Raw genomic sequence first — 21576 nt, 5'->3', positions numbered from 1 at the left:
TCACCCCAATCCTGAATAAGTGTTAAACCCGAAACATTGACTTCTTCACCTCCTGGCTTGCTGTGTTCTTCCAGCCTCCTGCTTGTCTACTTCAAAACAATGAAGCAGCTACACCTGGAATATGAGACATATTCATTTAGTCCATATCTTCACAGAACTTTACGAACAAGATATTTCAGGTCATATTTATGTTCATGATCATAAACTGTGTTCAGGTCTGTAACTTTGATAGCAGCCTTACCAATCTGCCTGTTGCAGATTCAACTGTCCGTGACAGGACTCATAAGAGTGACCACCTGAATGTTCCTTATGGACGCAAAGTTCCACCTTCATACTGAACATTATCAACATGCTAAATGGAATGACTTTTGACTAAATCTAGCAACTCAAGGCTGGGCATCCAGGAGATAGTGTAGGCCATCAGCAAGAGCAGAATTGTACTCCAACACAATGTGCAACCCCATGGCCTGATACATCCCCAATGTACAATCAGCATCAAACCAGACGCTCAACTCTGGTTCAGGAAAGTATGCCAGGAGCAGAACCAGCCATACCAAAAAGCTACAAAACAGGATTCCATTTATGCCAAGTGGCATAAACAGCAAATGACAGACAGAACTAAGCGATTCCACATCTAATGGCTCAGGTTGAAGCTCTGCAAGTCTGGCACGTTAAGTCATGAATAGTGACTTGGGGGGAACAAAGCACTGGGGGAGAAGACTACACATCCTAAATAATGAGAAACCATGACAAATCAGTGCAAAGATAAAACTGAAGCATTTCAAAACTCTTCAGCTAGAAATGCTGGGTGAATGATCCATCTTGACCTTCCCAGAAATCCTCAGCATTACACATGTCAAATCTTCAGCTAATTTGATTCACTCCATGTGATCTCAAGACATGACTGGAGAGAGAGCTAGCATACATGTTTAGCAGGTAATAGGGAAAGCAAATGTTGGCCTTTACTTCAAAGGGAATGGAGTATAAAATAGGGAAGTCTTGTTAAAACAATGCAGGCACTAATCAGATTACATGTGGAATACTGTGAAAGTTTTGGTACTCTTATCTAAGGAAGTTAGGGAAGAGATTGCTGGGCCCCTTGCTGAAATACTTGTATCATTGACAGCCACAGGTGAGGTGTCGAAAGACTGGAGGTTGGCTAATGTGGTGCCATTGCTTATGAAAGGCTGTAACAAAAAGCTAGGGAACTATAGACTGGTCAGCCTTACATCAGTGATGGGTATGTTGTTGGAGGGAATTCTGAAAGCCAGGATTTACATGCATTTGGAAAGGCAAGGACTAATTAGGGGTAGTCAACATGGCTTTGTGCATGGAAAATTGTATCTCACTAACTTGATTGAGTTGTTTGAAGAGGTGACAAAGAAGATTGATGAAGGCAGTGAAGTAGACATTGTCTATGTGGATTTCAGCAAAAGCATTCTACAAGGTTCCGCAGAGTAGACTGGTGAGTCAGTCACATAGGATCCAGGAGGAGCTAGCCAATTGGATACAAAATTGGTTGAAGGGAGGAGACAGAGGGTGGTGGTATAGGGTTGCTTTTCAGACTGGAGGCCTCTGACCAGTGGTGTGCCACAGGGATCAGTGTGGGTCCACTGCTTTTTGTCATTTATATAAATGATTTAGATGAAAATATATAAAGTATGGTTAGTAAGTTTGCAGATGACACCAGAATTGGTGGTGTAGTGGACATTGAAGAAGATTAACTCAATGTAGAATGGGACCTTGATCAAATGGGCCATTGGACCGAGGAGTGGCAGATGGAATTTAATTTAGATAAATGTGAGGTGTTGCATTTTGCTAAGGCAAATCAGGGCAAATGGTAAGGCTCTGGGGAGTGTTGCTGAACACGCAGGGTGCAGGTGCACAGTTCCTTGAAAGTGGAGGTGCAGGTAGACGGGATGGTGAAGAAGGCATTTGGCATGCTTGCCTTCATTGGTCAGAACACTGAGTATAGGAGTTTAGATATCATATTGCAGCTGTACTGTACATTGGTGAGGCCACTTTTAGAATACTGCATACAATTCTGGTTGTCCTTCTGTAGAAAGGATATTGTTAAACTTGAGAACGCGGAGAAAAGATTTACAAAGATGTAGCTGGGACTGGAGATTTTGAGTTATAGGGAGAGGCTGTATAGGCTGGGACTTTTTTTCTTGAAGTATCGGAGGCTGAGGGGTGACCTTATGGGAGTTTATAAAATCATGAGGGGCATGGATAGGGTTAATAGCCTTTTTCCTAGAGTTGGGGAGTCAAAATCTATAGGGCATAGGTTTAAAGTGAGAGGAGTAAGATTTAAAAAGGACCTGACAGGTAACTTTTCATACAGAGAGTTTTGTGTATGGAACAAACTGCCAGAGGAAGTGGTGGAGGCTGGTACAATAATAGCATTTAAAAGGCATCTGGATGGGTATATGAATATGAAGGTTTAGAAGAATAATGGCCAAGTGCTGGCAAACGGGACTTGGTTAGATTGGGATGTCTGGTTGGCATGGGCTGAATGGTCTGTTTCTGTGCTGTATGACTCTTTGAAAGATATGTAGGCTTTGTGTAGGCTACACAACATATGAGGTGGCCCAGCCAGGCTGTACCCTCTATCTGTGTTCACCTATCTCAACTTCACCACTCTGCCCCTCTCCCCACCCAAAACCCAGCCCCACCCCGCCGCCATCTGCAGCTCCCCTCACCCTCACCCTCACCCAAGTCCTAAATAAGTATTAAACCCGAATCATTGACTTCTTCACCTCCTGATGCTGCCTGGCTTGCTGTGTTCTTCCAGCCTCCGGCTTGTGTACTTCACTATCTCTGTTTGTCTGGAAGGGAATACTGTCTGGCCTGTCCAGTATGTCCAATATTCCTTGTCAAGCTTTCCCCCTAATCACATTTGCTGGTTTCAAAGTAGCATAATTCAAATACATTTATTACCGTTACAGCGCGAAATGCGGTTAAGTAGGATTAGTAACAAAACACGTAATGTTAATTCAAAAATCCAAATATCCAATAATCGGAGTTAAGCGATGTAAACAAATCAGCACAAAGGTATTTTTGTTTTTATTTCTTAATTCGAATTAATGCATATTTGGACCTTGTTATTGATACAGTGATTTAAATTATCTCGAGATTTGTTTATTGACAATATCGAATTGTATCACTCATCGGTACAAAATCCCTTTGGCTGCGATTAACTGTTTGTGGTTAGAGAGAAATATAATACCTGGAATTGTATCGTGCACATTTTATTCGAACAGTCTGCTCCTAGGGAGGTGTTGGGGTTTTTTTCGTTAGTCTTGTAGGTTCGCAATCGTTTTCTGCTGTAGCTATTGGCCACGATTACAACGTACCCATTTCTATAATACAGTCGAACCCGTATATCTTGTCAATTTAAAGGGTTCAACTTTAAAATCGGAAACCTGACAAAGCCACAGACTTCTATTTCTGTAACCGAAATTGGGATATGGAATTTCGTTCAGAATTCCCCAGGAGTGCAAAAAAAACCTAGTTTTTTTTGCCTCATTTTACTGGACTGCAATAAAAGCTTCACAAGCTTATTTTGTTAAATCCCTGAAAGTTGAGATAAACATCGGTTCGTTTTTGCCTCCACAGCAGTCCATTATGATCGCTAGTCGCAGTAAAATTCTTTATCGGCAACCAGAAAGCTTCAAGTGTCTTTCTGAGGAGTTTCTCTCTCTCTCAGTGCTAAGGGAGCAGTAATGTGCCAGGTTTGGACGGGGGTTGGAGGCTCTGTTGTGGGAGATGGGGATATCGAAAGCTACAAACCCAGGTCGTGGGTGGGAGAGAGGTGTACGGGCGGGTTAATCTCAGCAATCCGGATTTAACACAACAGCACCAGTGCAGAATGCAATACCTCTGCCCTACAACATGTGAACTGTTCAGTGCTTAGCAGCGAAATTCATGCTCGATCGAAGTGAGTGAATGCCCGTGAAATTCATTTGCAACTTGGCTGGGATCACGTGCCTCTGCAGAGCCGCCTCACAGAGGGTTTTCTTTTCTGTCTGTGTTGGATGGGGGTAGGTTCAAAAAATCGCCGTGCAGTCAGCAATATTAATCAGCGCTTCCTCAGATGTTGGTAACTTTAGCACATCATCGTTACTGCTGTGGTCAAAACAGGCGAAACCCAGCGCCACAAAGTTGTGATTACACTTGAGTGAAGAGTTGCTGCTGCGGAGTTCCCTGCAGCCGCCGAGTCCAGCACCATGACTACATTCAGGGAGAGCTGCCGCCGACAACGCTACTCCTCCAGGATGAAACCTCGCTCCAACTTGTGGGCATTCACTTTGTTCCTTCATTTTGCCCGCGGATCCGGTGAGTTGCGAGATAGTATTATGAGACGTGGGTCGACTTGCAAATGAAATGAACCAAGTCTGTGCCGCGCTCGCACCTGGAGATAAATATGTATAAACACTTCTCTTTCGGACTGTAATTGACATAGTGTGATATCTCGGAATGGGGGGGAACGTTTTCCCATAGCTAAGTTCAGATGAAAGTACAAGGAAAATAAGTGAATAGAACCCCAAATGAGCCACACCGTGTTATTTAACATTCTTCCATTCTTGATGTGTCTGATGAGATCGGTAACCTGGATTTATACATTTAGATTTTTTATAGTATTTTCCAGTTCTGTGGATTTGAAACTTTAAAAAACGAAAACTGCTAACCACACAACATATGAGAAAAGGATCTCTAAGGTTTTTTAAAGATCTTTTTTGGATGCAAGTGGACAGACCTGTTGCATGATTTCAGTCTGTTCACATTTTCGTTGATATAAAGGCGGTACGTGTACAGTATATATATTATATAACATATATTATCAAACTTAATGGTTTTCGCCAACATCCCCCCCCCCCCCCCATCTCATTTGTCGATAGTAAATGAGCGAAATAAAAGCAGTTGTGTGTACGCGCTGAGTCATTTTAATTTCTGGACTTACTTTTAATTGTTGGGAATGTTTAGATTGCCAGAATGGGGGGAGGGTTAGCGAAAGTAGCAATCAGAATGAAAACATCGGAAGCCTGGTTATCCTGGTACCCTGCAGTTTGCTGATTGTGACTGACAGTAGTTGGTTATTGCAATGGGGGAGGGTGGTCGTAACTTGCATCGATGCAGACCCCTTCGTGGCCTCCGGATGTCCCAGACAGGCTTCGACTTGAAGTACTATGAGTTTAAGCCATCGTTGCAGAAATGCAAGAGTAGCAACTAGTCTGAACACCGAATTACAACAATGAAAACTAAACATTGCCTATTTATTTATTTGTAGCGCTTTAAACGTAATGAACCGTCCTAAACATGCTTATCCCGATAAGTCCGGACGACCCCATTTAATTAGGCGAAAGCGAGGACTGCAAGTTCAGAATCAAAAAGTGTGGTGCTGGAAAAGCACAGCCGGTCAGGTAGCATCCGAGGAGCAGGAGAGTCGACGTTTCGAGCATAAGCCCCTCATCAGAAATTCCTGATGCCTGACCGGCTGTGCTTTTCCAGCACCACACCTTTTGACTCCGACCTCATTTGACTGTTTATGGGATTATTGTGCTTTATGGTGGCCCTGGTTTTCTTTGAATTGCACTGAGGGATCTATTATGTGCACCAGAGAGAGCATCTTTGACAGTGTCACACTTCCTTTCTCCTGCACTGGAGGTATTACCATTATAATATGCTGAAGTCTGTGGAGAGTTTTTGACTGGACACAAGGCACATTCCCCAATTGTTGAGGTACTGGACTCATAACAATGTGTACTTCAATGGTCTTCCACATCCTGGCTGAAACACCCTTAATTCTGGAATTAGCATTGCAGTTTTAGTGTGCAGACTAAAAGAAAGGTGAATAATGGTAAAGGATTAAACTGAGAAAATTGGCTTATGTCAACATTCCTTTATCTCATCTGTTTCTACCTCCCTCACCATTGCATAAACACATTTTGGACATAACGTTTTGTATTTCACCTACCTTACACCAAGTCTCCAGAATTTATTCCGAACTGAACCTCCATTCTCTTCCCCTCCAACCCACTCCATATCCATCCTTGTGAAGTTCAGTGGCACCTGCACATTTTGAAATCATTGCATCCTGTGCATTCTATCAGTACTTTCAAAAGCATTCCAGAAAAAGACTTCTTCAATCGTGCTTTCAAAGCGTCCTCATTACTATTTTCCTTCTGTCCTGCTCTATCATTCTTTTGTCTTTGGAAAACTGAAAAGTTTTATTTATTTTGGGTAACATTTTATTTTCAAACTAACAAAAATGTATTTTCTGTCTCAATAAAACCAAAAAGTAACTTTTCTATCTTTATAATGTGTTGTCTGGTTCAAGGCGGTCAGGAAGCCAACGGCTTCCCATAGTCCATGGAATTCCAATCTAAAGACCCGTGACCCATCTCAGCTGAAATACCCTGTTAGCAATGCGGTCTTCTTACGTGACAGATTCCTGGTGCTGGCTGCAAAGCCAAAGTAAACCTCTTGGATTTGTAAAGTCTGATTGCTTTACAAATTTTCTAATTTTCTTTCACTGGTGCTACAGTGAACAGTTTTGACTCGTGTGTTTGAATTTCACTATTTTGTGACTTTTGTCGTTGCATATATGTGGGTGCTATTCAATGATAAACAGTTAAAAGTGGCTCCATTCACCTATAGATTTAGTTTACAACACATGTATTTTAATTAATGGTTTGCTAGGACTTATACATTTAATAGTAAGGTCCTAGGGAGTGTTGCTGAACAAAGAGACCTTGGAGTGCAGGTTCATAGCTCCTTGAAAGTGGAGTCGCAGGTAGATAGATCAGAACATAGAGTATAGGAGTTGGGAGTCTAGATTAGAGTGGTGCTGGAAAAGCACAGCAGGTCAGGCAGCATCTGAGGAGATTTTCCTGCTCCCTGGCCTGCTGTGCTTTTCCAGCACCACTCTAATCTAGACTCTGATTTCCAGCATCTGCAGTCCTCACTTTTGCGTATAGGAGTTGGGAGGTCGTGTTGCAGCTGTACAGGATGTTGGTTAGGCCACTTTTGGAATATTGCATGCAATTCCAATCTCCTTCCTATCTGAAGGATGTTGTGAAACTTGAAAGGGTTCAGAGAAAATTTACAAGGATGTTGCCAGGGTTGGAGAATTTGAGCTATAGGCAGAGGCTGAATAGGCTGGGGCTGTTTTCCCTGGAGCATCGAAGGCTGAGGGGTGACCTCATAGAGGCTTATAAAGTCATGAGGGGCATGGATAGGGTAAATAGGCAAAGTCCTTTCCCTGGGGTGGGGGAGTCCAGAATTAGAGGGCATAGGTTTAGTGTGAGAGGGGAAAGATATGAAAGGGACCTAAGGGACAATCTTTTCATGCAGAGGGTGGTGCGTGTATGGATCAAGCTGCCAGAGGAAGTGGTAGAGGCTGGTACGATTGCATGATTTAAACGGCATATGTATGGGTATATGAATGGGAAGAGTTTAGAGGGATATGGGCCAAGTGCTGGCAAATGGGACTGGATTAGGTTGGGATAATCTGGACATGTTGGACAAATTGGATGGAAGGGTCTCTTTCTGTGCTGTATACATCTCTATGACTCTATGTGCAAAATTGACAGGCAGGAGGCTGGAAGAACACTGCAAGCCAGGCAGCATCAGGAGGTAGAGAAGTCGACGTTTCGGGTGTAACCCTTCTTCAGGACTGGGGGTGGGTGTCAGGGGAGCTGCAGATAAAGGGGGCCGCAGGGCAAGGTGGAGAAGAGGGGATAGGTGAAGACAGGTAGAGGGTACAACCTGGTTGGTCAATGGGAGGAATGAATCGAGGAGGTTGCAGGGTAGCTGGGAATGGAGACAGGAGATGGGGAGGGAGGTCATTTGAAATTGGAGAACTCAGTGTTGAGTCCTTCAATAAGGTTAGGTGTCTGGTACTTGAACTGTTGCATCTCTGGAGCAGGTGGGATTTGAACTTCAACTTTCTGTCACAGTGGTAGGGATTTTATTTAGGGACTCTTTTTAAGGAGCAGTAAATTACAAACACTACACACCAGGGACAGTGTGTTTCAGATTGCACTATCTGCCCTGATTGGATTTGACTCCTTGATCCCAGACTGGAATGGTGATACCCCTGCACCACCACCTCCTCCCTGGGCTCTGGGCTTGGTTAGCTGAGTTGCCCTGAATGGCTGATTGTGATGCCAGTGTCAAGAGTGGGGTTAGTTTGAAAGCACAGCAGGTCAGGCAGCATCCGAGGAGCCGGAGAATCGACGTTTCAGCCAAGAGCCCTTTATCAGGAATTGTGATGCCAACCCAATAGTGTAGGTTCAATTCCTATCCCCAGTGAGGGACAATGAAGGACTTTCATTCTCAACCTCTCCGCTATCAGTCATCTCTCCCTAATGAGAGAGTAGCCCTATGGTCCAGTAGAAATATGATGACTTTACACCACTTGCAAATTGTATAGATGTCTCAAATAAATATCAGACATGATGCATCAAAATACCTTCATTTGTGTTGCAACATTCAAGATTCTTCTCATGGTGTCAGCTGACTGTGAATCAGATACCTTGTTTGGGATTCTTCAATGTGCTTACTGTTCTTCAATTTTATCTTTGTTTGTAAATATGTTTGTGTCCTTGAGCACATTGTGTATTGAATAGCTCGCTTGCTGAAAGAGTTTTATTCCACAACAGATGCAGCAAGAGTGTGCAAACAGTGGAATTAAGAGTTTGAATTGTATTTACAGAGCAATGTGATACAAAGCTACTGGCAATTACAAAACCTGTGCTTTTGAATCCCTCCAACTGTTTGAGTACATCGACTAACACAAAATGAAAGCAGTTGTAGTTGTATTTGTTATGAATACACTTTATAATGTAATGTAAGGTGTGATATATATGTTTTATTATAAATATCATTTAGTTTAGTATTTGGATTTTGAACTGATGGCATCTGGGTTTTGGTCTGTGTATATAAGAATGTTTTATTATTACGGTACCAGTGTTTCTGGAATTATGACTTTTTTTTATAAACCAATATGAGAGAAGAAGTCCGTGGGGTCAGGGATTTGTGGTTGATACCAGAATTTGTTTGCATTGGCAGAGTTTTACAAGTGGACACTGTAAACATTGAGGTGCAAGAGGTTGTTTTCCGCATAGAAACATCAGGAAACGATTTTATAAAATTTTGCTTCAAAGAAAAGCCCATAATTTGGAAATCTTTTGGTTTCAATTTATAGAAACTGTGGTAGAAAGCTTCTTCTAGAGAAAGGCAATAGAACTTTTTAGAACTGTTCAGAACTCAGTGTAAGGACTTTAGCTTGAAAGTTCCAGACCAGAAGTATTTGGTTAGAACCCTGATAAAATTGTTTGAAGCTGTAAAAGTTTAAACTTAGTTGTGTGACTAATTAAGAAAGGGACTACCAAGACAGGGGTTTAAAAGAAACAGTTCATTTTGGGAGAGAGGTCCAAATTAGTAATACTTACTGGGTTTTCAAAAATTTCCTGAATGGTCAAGGTATAATTTGATAATTAAGTACGGGCGGCACGGTGGCACAGTGGTTAGCACTGCTGCCTCACAGCGCCAGAGACCCGGGTTCAATTCCCGCCTCAGGCAACCGACTGTGTGGAGTTTGCACATTCTCCCCGTGTCTGCGTGGGTTTCCTCCGGGTGCTCCGGTTTCCTCCCACACTCCAAAAATGTGCAGGTTAGGTGAATTGGCCACGCTAAATTGCCTGTAGTGTTAGGTGCAGGGGTAAATGTAGGGGAATGGGTCTGGGTGGGTGCGCTTCGGCGGGTCGGTGTGGACTTGTTGGGCCGAAGGGCCTGTTTCCACACTGTAAGTAATCTAATCTAATCTAATCTAAAACCTATATATGTGATAGAGAAGTGATCTGGTGTTTGACTGCTGTAATGTGATGGTGTTGGACCTTTGCTGTGTGTTTTGAAACCCTTCAAATTGTGTTATATATTTATTTTATTTTATTTATTTTTATTTCATCTGTCTTTCTTTTGCACAATTAACTTTTGATTTATTGTTAAAACCAGATCTGCAGCATTGTCTACTTGTGTCTCAGTGAAATAACAACTCATTAAATAAACAAAAACAAAATGTGACCGGGGTCTCTCTGATCCGGTAATAACATCAGTTGGGATCATTATTATTGTTGCAATTATTATTGTTATTATTTTGTGGATTCATATTCAGAGGATTGTGCCTTAAGGCCCCAGTTGACCTTTGGGTGTGAAATGCCATTTGCAATTCCCCCTTCTTGGACATAATCAAGGGATTCAGAAAGATCTGCATTTTGCAATTTCCAAGCAGTCACATATCCCCTTGCCTCTGAATCCATCTCTGAGGGGCATTAAATTTCACAAATCGTTAATGTTTCAGATTATGACTTTTCATCAGCCATGTTTGCATGGTCTAAGGCATTATGGCCTCTGGCCAGATTGTCCCGTGGAGTTCAAAGTGGTGAGAAAGTGCCTTCATTAAGTTTGTACACTTAATTAACATCAACAGCACCTGCATGCATTATGTAGCACCTATAACATCATAAAACATCCCAAGGCAACTCAAAGGAATAATACCAAAGAAAGTTTAGCACAGAGTCACATAAAACAATGTTAGAATCAACAAGCAAATGCTTGAAAAAAAAGTACATTGCAAAATGTGAATCAAGAAGTGCGAACGCAGATGAGTTTTAGTGAATGCATTCTAGAGTTTAGGGCCTGGAAAACTGAGGACGTTACCATTCGAACTGGAGCATTGCTATTTGGGCATGTACCAAAATTATGGGAGATAGACATCTGGTAGGTTTATGGGATTAGAGGAAGTTGAATAGAAAGGGAAGGGAAGGCCACATTGAAAGATAAGAAATTTAGTTTAAAATTGAGGTGTTGAGATTCCAGGTCATTATTAGTTTAAAAGACCCCATGTCAACTGCCTTTCTCAAAACTTATTATTTTATGAAAGATCAAAATGGAGAAACCGTTCTCCTACACAGCATATACCAACAATGATGATTTTTTTTGCACAGAAGTTTTATTTGTTTTTGTTTCCTTTTAAAAAATGGTTTGAGAATGTTTGGTCTGAAGAAAAGACATTTTTGTGTAGCACCCAATCTCTCTTGCATTTCAGAAAACTGGTAACATTGTGTGGCAAGCAAGGCAGTGAAAACTATTGGCAGACTCTGAAAGAATGTGAACTTTAATCCACTGAAAAGCTCTGAACTAATGAGGCTCCTTTCTATGGGAATTCTTTTTCCTATCAATTTTCTCCAATTCACTCCAGAAGACCTGCTCACTGCGTAAACGTAATTACCACTATTTGTGTATAAATCAGACAATGTATTCAATCATAGGGGCAGAAAGGAAATAAATAATTTCATTTCTGTAGTGCCTCCATTGTCAGGATACAAGTTTTTTACTGCAAGGTGGGAGTCCTGCGTATTGATACTTTGCCAAGCTCAGTTACCCTTTGTCGGTATTTACATCCTTCAAACTGGCATGACTAGCTAGTAATTAGGATTAATCGTTGGCACAGGCAGGGGTGTTCTGGCAAGAAACATAGGAGTGAATAACACAGCCTCCATGCTGGATTTGTAGGTTGTTTGGGGGCTGAGGTAAGCAGGTTAAATTTAAACTATTTTCTTTAAAATCTTAAGATTAAAATCTTTACTATCAGTACCATTCCCTTTGTCTTTTGTTCGGGGAGTGGATTGCTCCTCCTCCCTCTCTGTCAACAGTATTAAAATCATAATTTTCCACTCCTGAAGAACAGTCAGGTAAGACTGATTGTGAACTTTGCTTCTCAATCCGCAGACCATGCCAGACCTACTAAGTTTCTCTAATACTTTGTTTTATCATAACCAGTAGATTATCCCTAATTCAATGAAGAGTGCATGAGTATTTGCACTAGGTTTCAACCTGATGAAGCTACCACATGGGGTAACTTGCATGCCCAGCAATATAAACAGCAAGTATTAGACAGAGCTAAGTGATTGCAACCAACAGATCAGATCTGAGCTTTGCAAAAATGTCACATTCAGCAATGAATGCTGGTGAACAATGAAAGAACTGGCTAGTGGAGGAAACTCTACAGTGTGTTATGGGAGCTTCACTTATCCAGACAAGCGAGGAGTATTCCATTACACACCTGAATTGTGCCTGGATCCACTACTTTTCGTCCCCTACTTTTCGTCCTTTATATAAATGATTTGGATGTGGGCATAAGGGGTATCGTTAGTAAGTTTGCAGATGACACCAAAATTCAAGGTGCATTGGGCAGCTAAGAAGGTAAACCTCAGATTACAATGGGATCTTGATCAGATGGGCCAATGGGCTGAGAAGTGGCAGATGGAATTTAATTTAGATAAATGCGAGGTGCTGCATTTTGGGAAAGCAAACCTTAGCACTTAATGGTAAAGTCCTAGGGAGTGTTGCTGAACAAAGAGATCTTGGAGTGCAGGTTCATAGTTCCTTGAAAGTGGAGTCGCAGGTAGATAGGATAGTGAAGAAGGCTTTTGGTATGCTTTCCTTTATTGGTCAGAGTATTGAGTACAGGAGTTGGGAGGTCATATTACGGATGTACAGGACATTGGTTAGGCCACTTTTGGAATATTGCGTGTAATTCTGGTCTTCTTCCTATCGGAAAGATGTTGTGAAACTTGAAAGGGTTCAGAAGAAAATTTACAAGGATGTTGCCAGGGTTGCAGGATTTGAGCTACAGGGAGACATTGAACAGGCTGGGGCTGTTTTCCCTGGAGCGTTGACGACTGAGGGGTGATGTTATGGAGGTTTATAAAATCATGAGGGGCATGGATAGGATAAATAGACAAAGTCTTTTCCGTGGGGTGTGGGGGTGCACAACTAGAGGGCATAGGTTTAGGGTCAGAGGGGAAAGATATAAAAGAGACCTAAGGGACAACGTTTTCACGCAGAGGGTGGTACGTGTATGGAATGAGCTGCCAGAGGATGTGGTGGAGGCTGGTACAATTGCAACATTTAAAAGGCATCTGGATGGGTGTATGAATAGGAAAGGTTTGGAGGGATGTGGGGTGGGTGCTGGCAGGTGGGACTAGATTGGGTTAGGATATCTGGTCGGCATGGACAAGTTGGACTGAAGGGTCTGTTTCTGTGCAGTACATCTCTATGACTATGAACCTGTGGATGGTGCGCAGACCATGGGGACTCAGCAAGTGAGTTTCCTGTTGAGAATTCCTTGCCTCTTGTTAGATTTTGGATGTTCGTGATAGATATTGAATATATTCCCTCATTTAGAGATCCGTATGGATCCCTACAACTGAGTCACGAGGCCCAGGCTCCAGTCCCACCTGCTCCAGCGATGTCGTAACACAGTATCTACTTATCATAGAGTGAGTGCAGCAAAGATTCATGAGGCTTATACGAGGGAAATAAGGGATGTCCTATGAGGAAAGATTGGTTCGACTGGGCCTTTTCTCACTAGAGTTTAGAGGAATCAGAATGGATCTGATTAAAACATATAAAATTCTAACAGGACGAGACAGACTAGATGTAGGGACAATACTTCCCCTGGTTTGCAACCATGGGTCACATCTCAAGATCTGGAGCCATTTAGGATTGAGATGAGGAAATATTTCAGCTTTCAGAGGGTGTTCACCCTGTGAAACTCACTACAACAAAGCTCTCAGGAGTATTTTCAAGAAGGAGAATGACAAATTTTTAGATATTAAAGGCGTCAAGGAGTTTGGAGAAACGTGGAATATGGCGTTAGTAGAGAGGATCAGCCTTGATCATAGTGAATGCGGAGCAAGCTTGAAGGACCAAATGACATACTCGATATAGAGATGATTATTTATAACAATGTTTCAGATTGTTCATTATATGTGTTAAGAAGCAGCAGTTTAGGTATGATACATTAGTTAATTATACACATATTTATGACAATAAAGGATGGTTCCTTAATACCAGAAGATGAACAGGCAATTGGCACAACTTAGGTCAATCTTAGTTAAGATGTGAAGGCAAGCATCCTGCTCTCCAGCCAAAGTGCTAGTTGACTCTTCCCGGGGTCATCCTCCTTTTGGCACATCTTCCATATGGAGGCGGCAGCTTCCTGACAAGGAAACCACTACCCCTATCAATCCTGAGCATTTGTTGATATGCTCTATTTTTGAGGCTGGCAATCCGCACTGCATCTACAGTGAACATGGGATAAGTACTCTGTTATGAAGTTGAAGGTGTGTACTTACCTTTAAGAGAGACTGAAAGCTGTTTTGCACTGAGAGCTTGCAGGTACCTGTCATGTGACTGACTGGCAGTCTCAGCATGTACTGGAAAATTGAAAATATGTAACTTTGGCTGTGAAACAAATACCTGAGTTTTGGTTGCTGTTTTGATAACCATTTGAATGTAGCCAATCAGTTTAAATTATGTCCCAGGACACTAAAACCTAATTGAGTTTGAATTTAATGCTTGTTGCCAACCTTGAACCAATGAGATGATCCGATATTTGGGGTTTAAAGAAACAGGCATTTTGGAAACCTAGAAAGAGACCAACTGCCATTGCTAGAGTAACTGCCAGCAACACATAGAACATAGCAAAATACAACGCAGTACAGGCCCTTTGGCCCTCGATGTTGCGCCGATCCAAGCCCACCTAACCTACACTAGCCCACTATCCTCCATATGCCTATCCAATGCCTGTTTAAATGCCCATAAAGAGGGAGACACACTCTCTATGAAAGGTATATTTTTCATATGAATCATCATTACAGCAAAAGACCAAGATGACCCAGAAAGAGCTACAGTCAGAAGAAGACAGACACTGACGACAGTTGCTGGTGGTTTTGAAATTAAGTTGATGTAATTTTAATGGGGGTTTTTATCAAAACAGTATATTGTTATAGACTGGGAGGTAGATAACAAACATTTAAGAGAAAGAAGACTTAGAGTTGTAAATAGTGGTTGTTTAATGTTCATTTTTAGAGTTAAAGATAAATTGATAGTTTTTCTTTAAATAATGGAATTTGGGAGTTCTCGCTCACTCATACTTTAACAGATTACAGGGCGAAGTGAGCTTTTCTGGGTGTTAGGTTTAATTAGTAGAAGGGTTTACTACCATGTCATAACAACTCGCAATATCAAAATAACCATTGTCTTCTTTGTTCACTCCTCCATCATAATGGCAGCTTTCATTTTATATGAGAACAAACAATTCAGCTTTTTCCAAAGAATTTGGGGCACTTGGCAGCATTGGCCTGTTAGCTTTCATAACTCTTATCTATATCTTGTCTATTGTCCTTGTTTAAAACATTATTTGTTTATGTTTGGGGAAGGTAAGTAACTGCTTTCACAGCCTTTATATGAGGTCTCAATTCTACACAGGAAATCACATTTCAAAGGGACCTTGGTTTTAATACCCTGAACCTACTCTTGTGGTCACAGTTGGTCCAGTTCAGTTTGTGGTCAATAGTGATTCTCATGATTTTGACAGTTTGGGAGATTCAGTGACGCTAATACCATTCAATGCCAAGAGGAAATGGTTCATTTGGTCATGTGGTTTTATGCCCACAGACATGAAATTGCATTTAGGACAGAATGGTCAAGGAGAAGGCAAAGTCAAAAACTATGCCTACACTCAGACTCCCTCAGAGCTCTGTTTATTGTATATTCATACTAGTTATTCTTATACATTGTAATCTGAAATATATGAGTTTCTAAACTTACTGTCATGTTATCAAAGCTATCCATAACTAGATGTCACATGTGCCAACTTTCATCCATCTTCTAAATATTTGGTCTCAGTAACTCCAATTACGCAATGCTACTTGAGTTCATAGAGGAGCAGCTCTGTGACAACATTACAAGTTTGCTCCACAGAATAAATGCCCTTACACAATAATGAGGTGCTCTCTTGTTGGAGATGGTCATTACCTGCTACTTGAGTGGCATGAGTATTATTTGAAACTTGCACCTGAATGTTGTTCAGGTCTTGCTGCACATGGATACTGACTGCATTGGTATCTGAGGAGTTGTAAATATAACTGGAATCATCAGTGAACAACCTATTGCCAGACTTTATGATGGATAGAAGAATCATTGATGAAGCAGATGAAGAGATTGAGCCCATGACACTACCCTGTGGAACTCCTGCAGAGATGTCCTGTGACTAAGGTGCTTTGCCTCCAGCAATCACAACCTTTGTGCCAGGTATTGACTCCAACTAGCAGACAGTTTTCTCTCTGATTCTCATTGGGTTCAGTTTTGCTCAGGCTGCTTGATACCATGCTTGGTCAAATGCTCCATTGATGTCACCTGCAGTCACCCTCACTTCTCCATTTGGATGAATATTATAAAGGCAATTATTAGGAAAGTTTGGAAGTTTATGCTATTGGGAATGTGAAGAAGCCTTTTTGTACAAATACCAGCATGGTCCAGTTGTATCAAATGCCTGTTTCTGTGCTAAACAGTTGTTACAAATCTGTAAAACACTGAGGGAAATCAAATGTCAATGATGGTACTGATATATTTTTTTTAAAAACCATTAAAATCACTGTTTTTGTGAGGAATAGATGCTTTTACAATGAAATTGAAACACAGTCTTCATTGTTTAACTATTTGCCATTGCATCAAATTGACCTCTGAAAAATGAAGATAATGTCAGCTATACAAGAACACAAATGCAGGTTGAAAGTTCCACAATTTTATACCACTGATGTCAGTGAGCTTGCTAAACTTGGCTACCTTCACATATTTTTGTGAATTTACCATTTTGCTACCACGACTGACAGCGCTTGACATATGGATACTAATCTTTCAGTATAGAGGGAACATGTTATGAAATGGCATGGAACTGATTTATTTGAAATATGACATCCTTTTCCAAATACAGCATATTGCTGTAAAGAAAAATGTGGACTTATTATGATGTGTGCATTTATTGTCTTTCTTGATTTAAGAATTAAAAACTTCAATCATCAAATTCTTAATTAAGCATAGACGCATTGTTTCATGAGGTCAAGGTGTATCTTGGATTTTAAAACTAGCGTCGTAAGTAGCCTGAGATGAGTTTTATCTGGGTTAAAAAATGTTTGCACAAAGAAGTGGGATTGGACGGATGTGTGGGAGTATCGGTAGTGGAGGATACAAGGACATGGTTTGCAAACAGGTTTTTTAAAATCAGGACAAGAGAATGAAGAGCCCAGACAATGGAAACATGGGTGAGGTTAGTCATGAACAGAGAAGGGGAAGTTTACTTCGAGGAAACTGCTGGAGAAGACAGAAGAGCATCAAAATAAATAGGAAAAAGTTTTTTTTGAGTTGGAGGTTCAGATCACCAGTGAAATGTCACTCAGTGCAGAGTTGAGGAAAGAAACGTGGAGAAACTTGGGGCAAAGGGGAGGATGGTAGCAACATGGTAAGATGAATTTTGAGAAGAGGAGAGGGTGGAACAAGATTAGATATTTGAAGTGAGGAAAAGATACCAATGGAGTAAAGAAGCGCACTAAGGGAGTGATTTAGCATTTAAGACCTCACTGTGTCACTGTGATGGTTTGAGTTAGGCAGACAGTGTAAGACAAAGCAAAGAATTATGGATGCTAGAGATCTGAAATAAAAGCAGAAAGTGCTGCAGAAGTGCAGCTGACTGGCAGCGTCTGTGGAGAGAGAAAGAAAGATTACGTTTCCAGTTCAATATGACTCTTCTTCCGACCATTTTTTTAAAAAGTCAGACCTTCACAGAATTGAAAACTAAAATCCATTTTGCTCTACATTAGAATACAAATTCACAAATAATAATGTGTTGTGAACCTTCTTCACACTGCCAATTTCTCTGAAATTGTACGCCTCCATCTATATTGTTAATAATGCCACTTCTCTTTGAACACTCAACAAACTTAGGTTTGAGGTTTTCTTGTCTGTCATTTAGGTCATTAACAAAGACAAGGTGTATTTGAGGTGGTAATGCAGATCCTTGTGAGTCACCCAGAGGTTCTATCGAACAATTCAAGTAACTGCCTATTATTCATGCTTTCTTTATCTTTCCATTCAACCAGATTCCTAACGAAGTCAATAATTTGTCTGCAGTTCCATGAGCTTTAACTTTAGCTAAGGGTTTCACATAATGGGTTTTCATGGAATTCCATTGGGTATTTGATATAACTGATGTCTGTAGACATTCCTGTGCCCATTATTTTGTAATCTGGATGTAAGTTTGCTCGCTGAGCTGGAAGGTTTGTTTTCAGGCGTTTTATCACCATACTAGATAACATCATCAGTGAGCCTCCGCTGAAGCACTGGCGTTAGTGACCCACTTTCTGTTATGTGTTTAGGTTTCCTTGGGTTGGTGAGAAAAAGAACAGGAAATGACATCATCACAGGAAATGACATCACCACAATAAATGACATCACCAAACCAAGGAAACCTAACTACATCAATAGAAAGTGGGTCACTAACATCGGTGGTTCACCGGAGGCTCACTGATGATGTTACCTAGCATGGTGACGAAACATCTGAAAAACGAACCTTCTAGCTCAGCGAGCAAACTTACATCCAGAACTCAACCTGAGCTACAAATCTTCTCAAAACTCGCTATTTTGTAATCTGTTTAAAAAAAAATTCAAATAAGTTGTTCGTCCATCACCTACCCTCAAGACATCCTCCAAGCTGGCGAAATAGTTGGGCAGATTCATATGGTTGGTTTCTTAGCCCTCAATAATATGGTTTCATTATTTCTCTCTGTCATCTTACCCAAGTATCCCAAGAGTAACATGTATAATTTTTCAATCTAAGGGACCAATCCCCAAATCCTCATGCCAGACACTGAGTTACTGTCTGTTAAATGTTAAGTTTGACTGCAAACCAAACAAATTGCACAAAGTATCTGTCAGACCTCAAGTGAAAGAAGAAGTATTGAAAAAAATAACAAAAAAACATGTAATTTGTTGCCCATCAGGTGTCCTTCATGTACCTCCCTTGACCCATGTGCCACCTCAGAATGTGCCAACACCAGCAGGAGAATCCCAAAGTGCTGCCAGTGATGCCCTGTTTGAAACAAACATTCGGGAAGAGATTAGATTCAAACCTGGAGCAGCTAATATTATAATATCACAAGGCAATCCTGTAAGCTTCAACTGTTCCATTGATGTACCTGAATTTTACCAGGATGTGCCTATTGAATGGCTGAAGAATGGCAAAGAACTAATTGATGGCCATCGTTGCTTCTACAAAGGGATTGCTTTTTCAATCAGTGAACACAGAGCCAGGATTCTCAGCAGCTGCAGGTACAGGAATGTTTTAAATATCTTTGGTTTTAGAAAACACGTGTCTTTCGGACGGGAAGGCCTAATGCAATATTTTAAAATTTTTAAATGTTTAAAATTTCAGGTAAGTTCTTCAATAACACAGCTCATGGTGTAGTCCATTTTGTCTCACTCTTCAGGCCTACTAGAGTAGATTTCACCAAAGAAAATTCCTGCACCTGAAAACATGTCAGGCTGAAGCGAGGTGCTGCATTACAGCAATTCTGAGAGCAAGGTGGGGAGAACAGGATGAAGATTTGAGAGATGAGCAACTTAGCAGACTGTACAATGTATGACTGGAGCTTAGGAAGTTGAGGGGTGACGCTGTAAAGGTTTATAAAATCATGAGGGGTATAGATAAGGTGAATAGCAAAGGTCTTTTCTCTCAGGTAGGGGAGTTCAAAGCCCCAAGGCATAAATTTAAGATGAGAGAAGAAAGATTTTAAAGGGACCTGTGGAGCAACTTTTTCATACAAAGCAGGGTTCGTATATGGAAGAACTGCCAGAGGAAATGGTGGATGCAGGTACAGATACAACATTTAAAATGCATTTGTGTAGGTACATGAATAGGGAAGATTGAGAAGGATATGGGTCAAATGCAGGCAAATGGTTCTCATATAGTTTGGGAAACCTGGTCAGCATGGATGAGTTGGACGAAAATGTCTGTTTTTGTGCGGTATGACTATTTAAGTAACTAATTTTTCTTTAACATTTTGCATGCAAAACATGTTGCTACTTTCAACATAAAGAAGGATAAATACAATGTTAATAGGAACAGATCTCTGTGGCAATGCATAGTGGGAAAGAATGTTAATGTAGTCAAAGATACTTAAATATCTTTTGGCGGCTCGGTGGCTCAGAGGTTAATACTGCTGCCTCACAGCGCCAGGGACGCAGGTTCGATTCCAGCCTCAGGTGACTATCTGTATGGAGTTTGCACATTCTTCCCGTGTCTGCGCGGGTGCTCCAGTTTCCTCCCCCAATCCAAAGATGAGCAGGTTAGGTGAATTGGCAATGCTAAATTTCCCATAGTGTTCAGGGATGTGGAGGTTCGGTGCATCAGTCAGGGGTAAATATAGGGTTGGGGAATGGGTCAGGGTGGATTACTCTTTGGAGGGTTGGTGTGGACTTGTTGGGCTGAAGGGCCTGTTTCCACACTGAAGGGATTTTATGATTCTATAAATAATTACCTCTAAATGATGCAGTGCAAAAGATTTACTGAAATTCCTGGAGGGATCAGAAGGGAATGATGAATGTGGAATAAGAGACAGTAATACGTTTCTAAAAATTAAGTCTGGTGCATCTTGACAGTAATCTATACTTTTTACTTTCAACAGCATCTCCAATGTACTGCATTCTGACGCAGGTGTCTACAACTGTAGGATATTAATATCTAATGTTCCCATTGAATCAGAGAAGATCAATCTTCGAATAGAAGGTAAGACTTTCATGACAGCACATCATCTTTGAATCAAGTCATGCTCATTCAATTTTCCTACCACTTGCAAAATGAATGGAAAATTTAGTTATTCATGAAATGTTCTCATGAATTAAACTACAGTTATGAGGAGAGATGTGAGATACTGGGATTATCTCTGTTTGGGTACAGAAGGCCAAGAGACTATTTCTTCAAGTCTTTGAAAATTATAATAGGTTTTGATGAGGTGAAAGGGAAATCTGAGTTACAGTTGGGAAGTCATTGATGAGAGGGATGGTTTGTTCATTCAAAATTTTCACAGCAGAGAGTGGCGCGAGCTGGGCGGAAGTGAAGTTGGAGCGCAGAGCTAGTCGGGAAGGTAAGTGATCGATATTTGAGTGGGTGTGTTCTAGACCCCAGGCCCTACATAGTAGGGCCTCCCTCCCATCCTCCTCCTCTAACCTAACTTTAAAGTCCACAGGTAAGCGACTCAGTGTTCTTGTTTTGGAGACGAAGTGTAGAGTGATGGCAGCGCAGGCAGTGGAATGTTCCTCCTGCAGGATGTTTGAGGTAGGGGTGACCACCGATACTCCTGCCGACTTCATCTGCAGGAAATGCAGTCAGATCCTGCTCCTCACAGAACGAGTTAGGGAACTGGAACTGGAGTTGGATGAACTGAAGATTATTCGAGAGGCTGAGAGGGTGATAGATAGAAGCTACAGGGACATAGCTACGCCAGAGAACAGAGGTAGCTGGGTAACAGTTAGAGGTGGGAAGGGGAGGAAGCAGGCAGTGCAGGAATCCCCTGTGGTCGTTCCCCTCAGCAATAAGTATACCGCTTTGGATACTGTTGGGGGGGACGGCCTAGCAGGGGTAAGCTGCAGTGACCGGGTCTCTGGCAC

General features: G+C 41.4%; 1 protein-coding gene across 1 annotated transcript in view; it reads left to right on the top strand.

Annotated features, from left to right (window-relative positions):
* Positions 1–3707: 3707 nt before the first annotated feature.
* Positions 3708–21576, top strand: part of mertka (c-mer proto-oncogene tyrosine kinase a) — a 119569-nt gene continuing 101700 nt past the window's right edge. The window contains exons 1-3 of the mRNA XM_043687183.1: positions 3708–4338; positions 18912–19239; positions 20595–20695. Of these exons, the coding sequence (XP_043543118.1) occupies positions 4230–4338; positions 18912–19239; positions 20595–20695 (538 nt within the window). The 5' untranslated portion in view covers positions 3708–4229. The remainder of the gene's footprint in view (positions 4339–18911; positions 19240–20594; positions 20696–21576) is intronic.

This window comes from Chiloscyllium plagiosum, chromosome 3 (genome assembly GCF_004010195.1).
Source record: "Chiloscyllium plagiosum isolate BGI_BamShark_2017 chromosome 3, ASM401019v2, whole genome shotgun sequence".
Classification (NCBI taxonomy): Eukaryota; Metazoa; Chordata; class Chondrichthyes; order Orectolobiformes; family Hemiscylliidae; genus Chiloscyllium; species Chiloscyllium plagiosum.
This window is presented reverse-complemented; position numbering and strand designations above follow the sequence as displayed.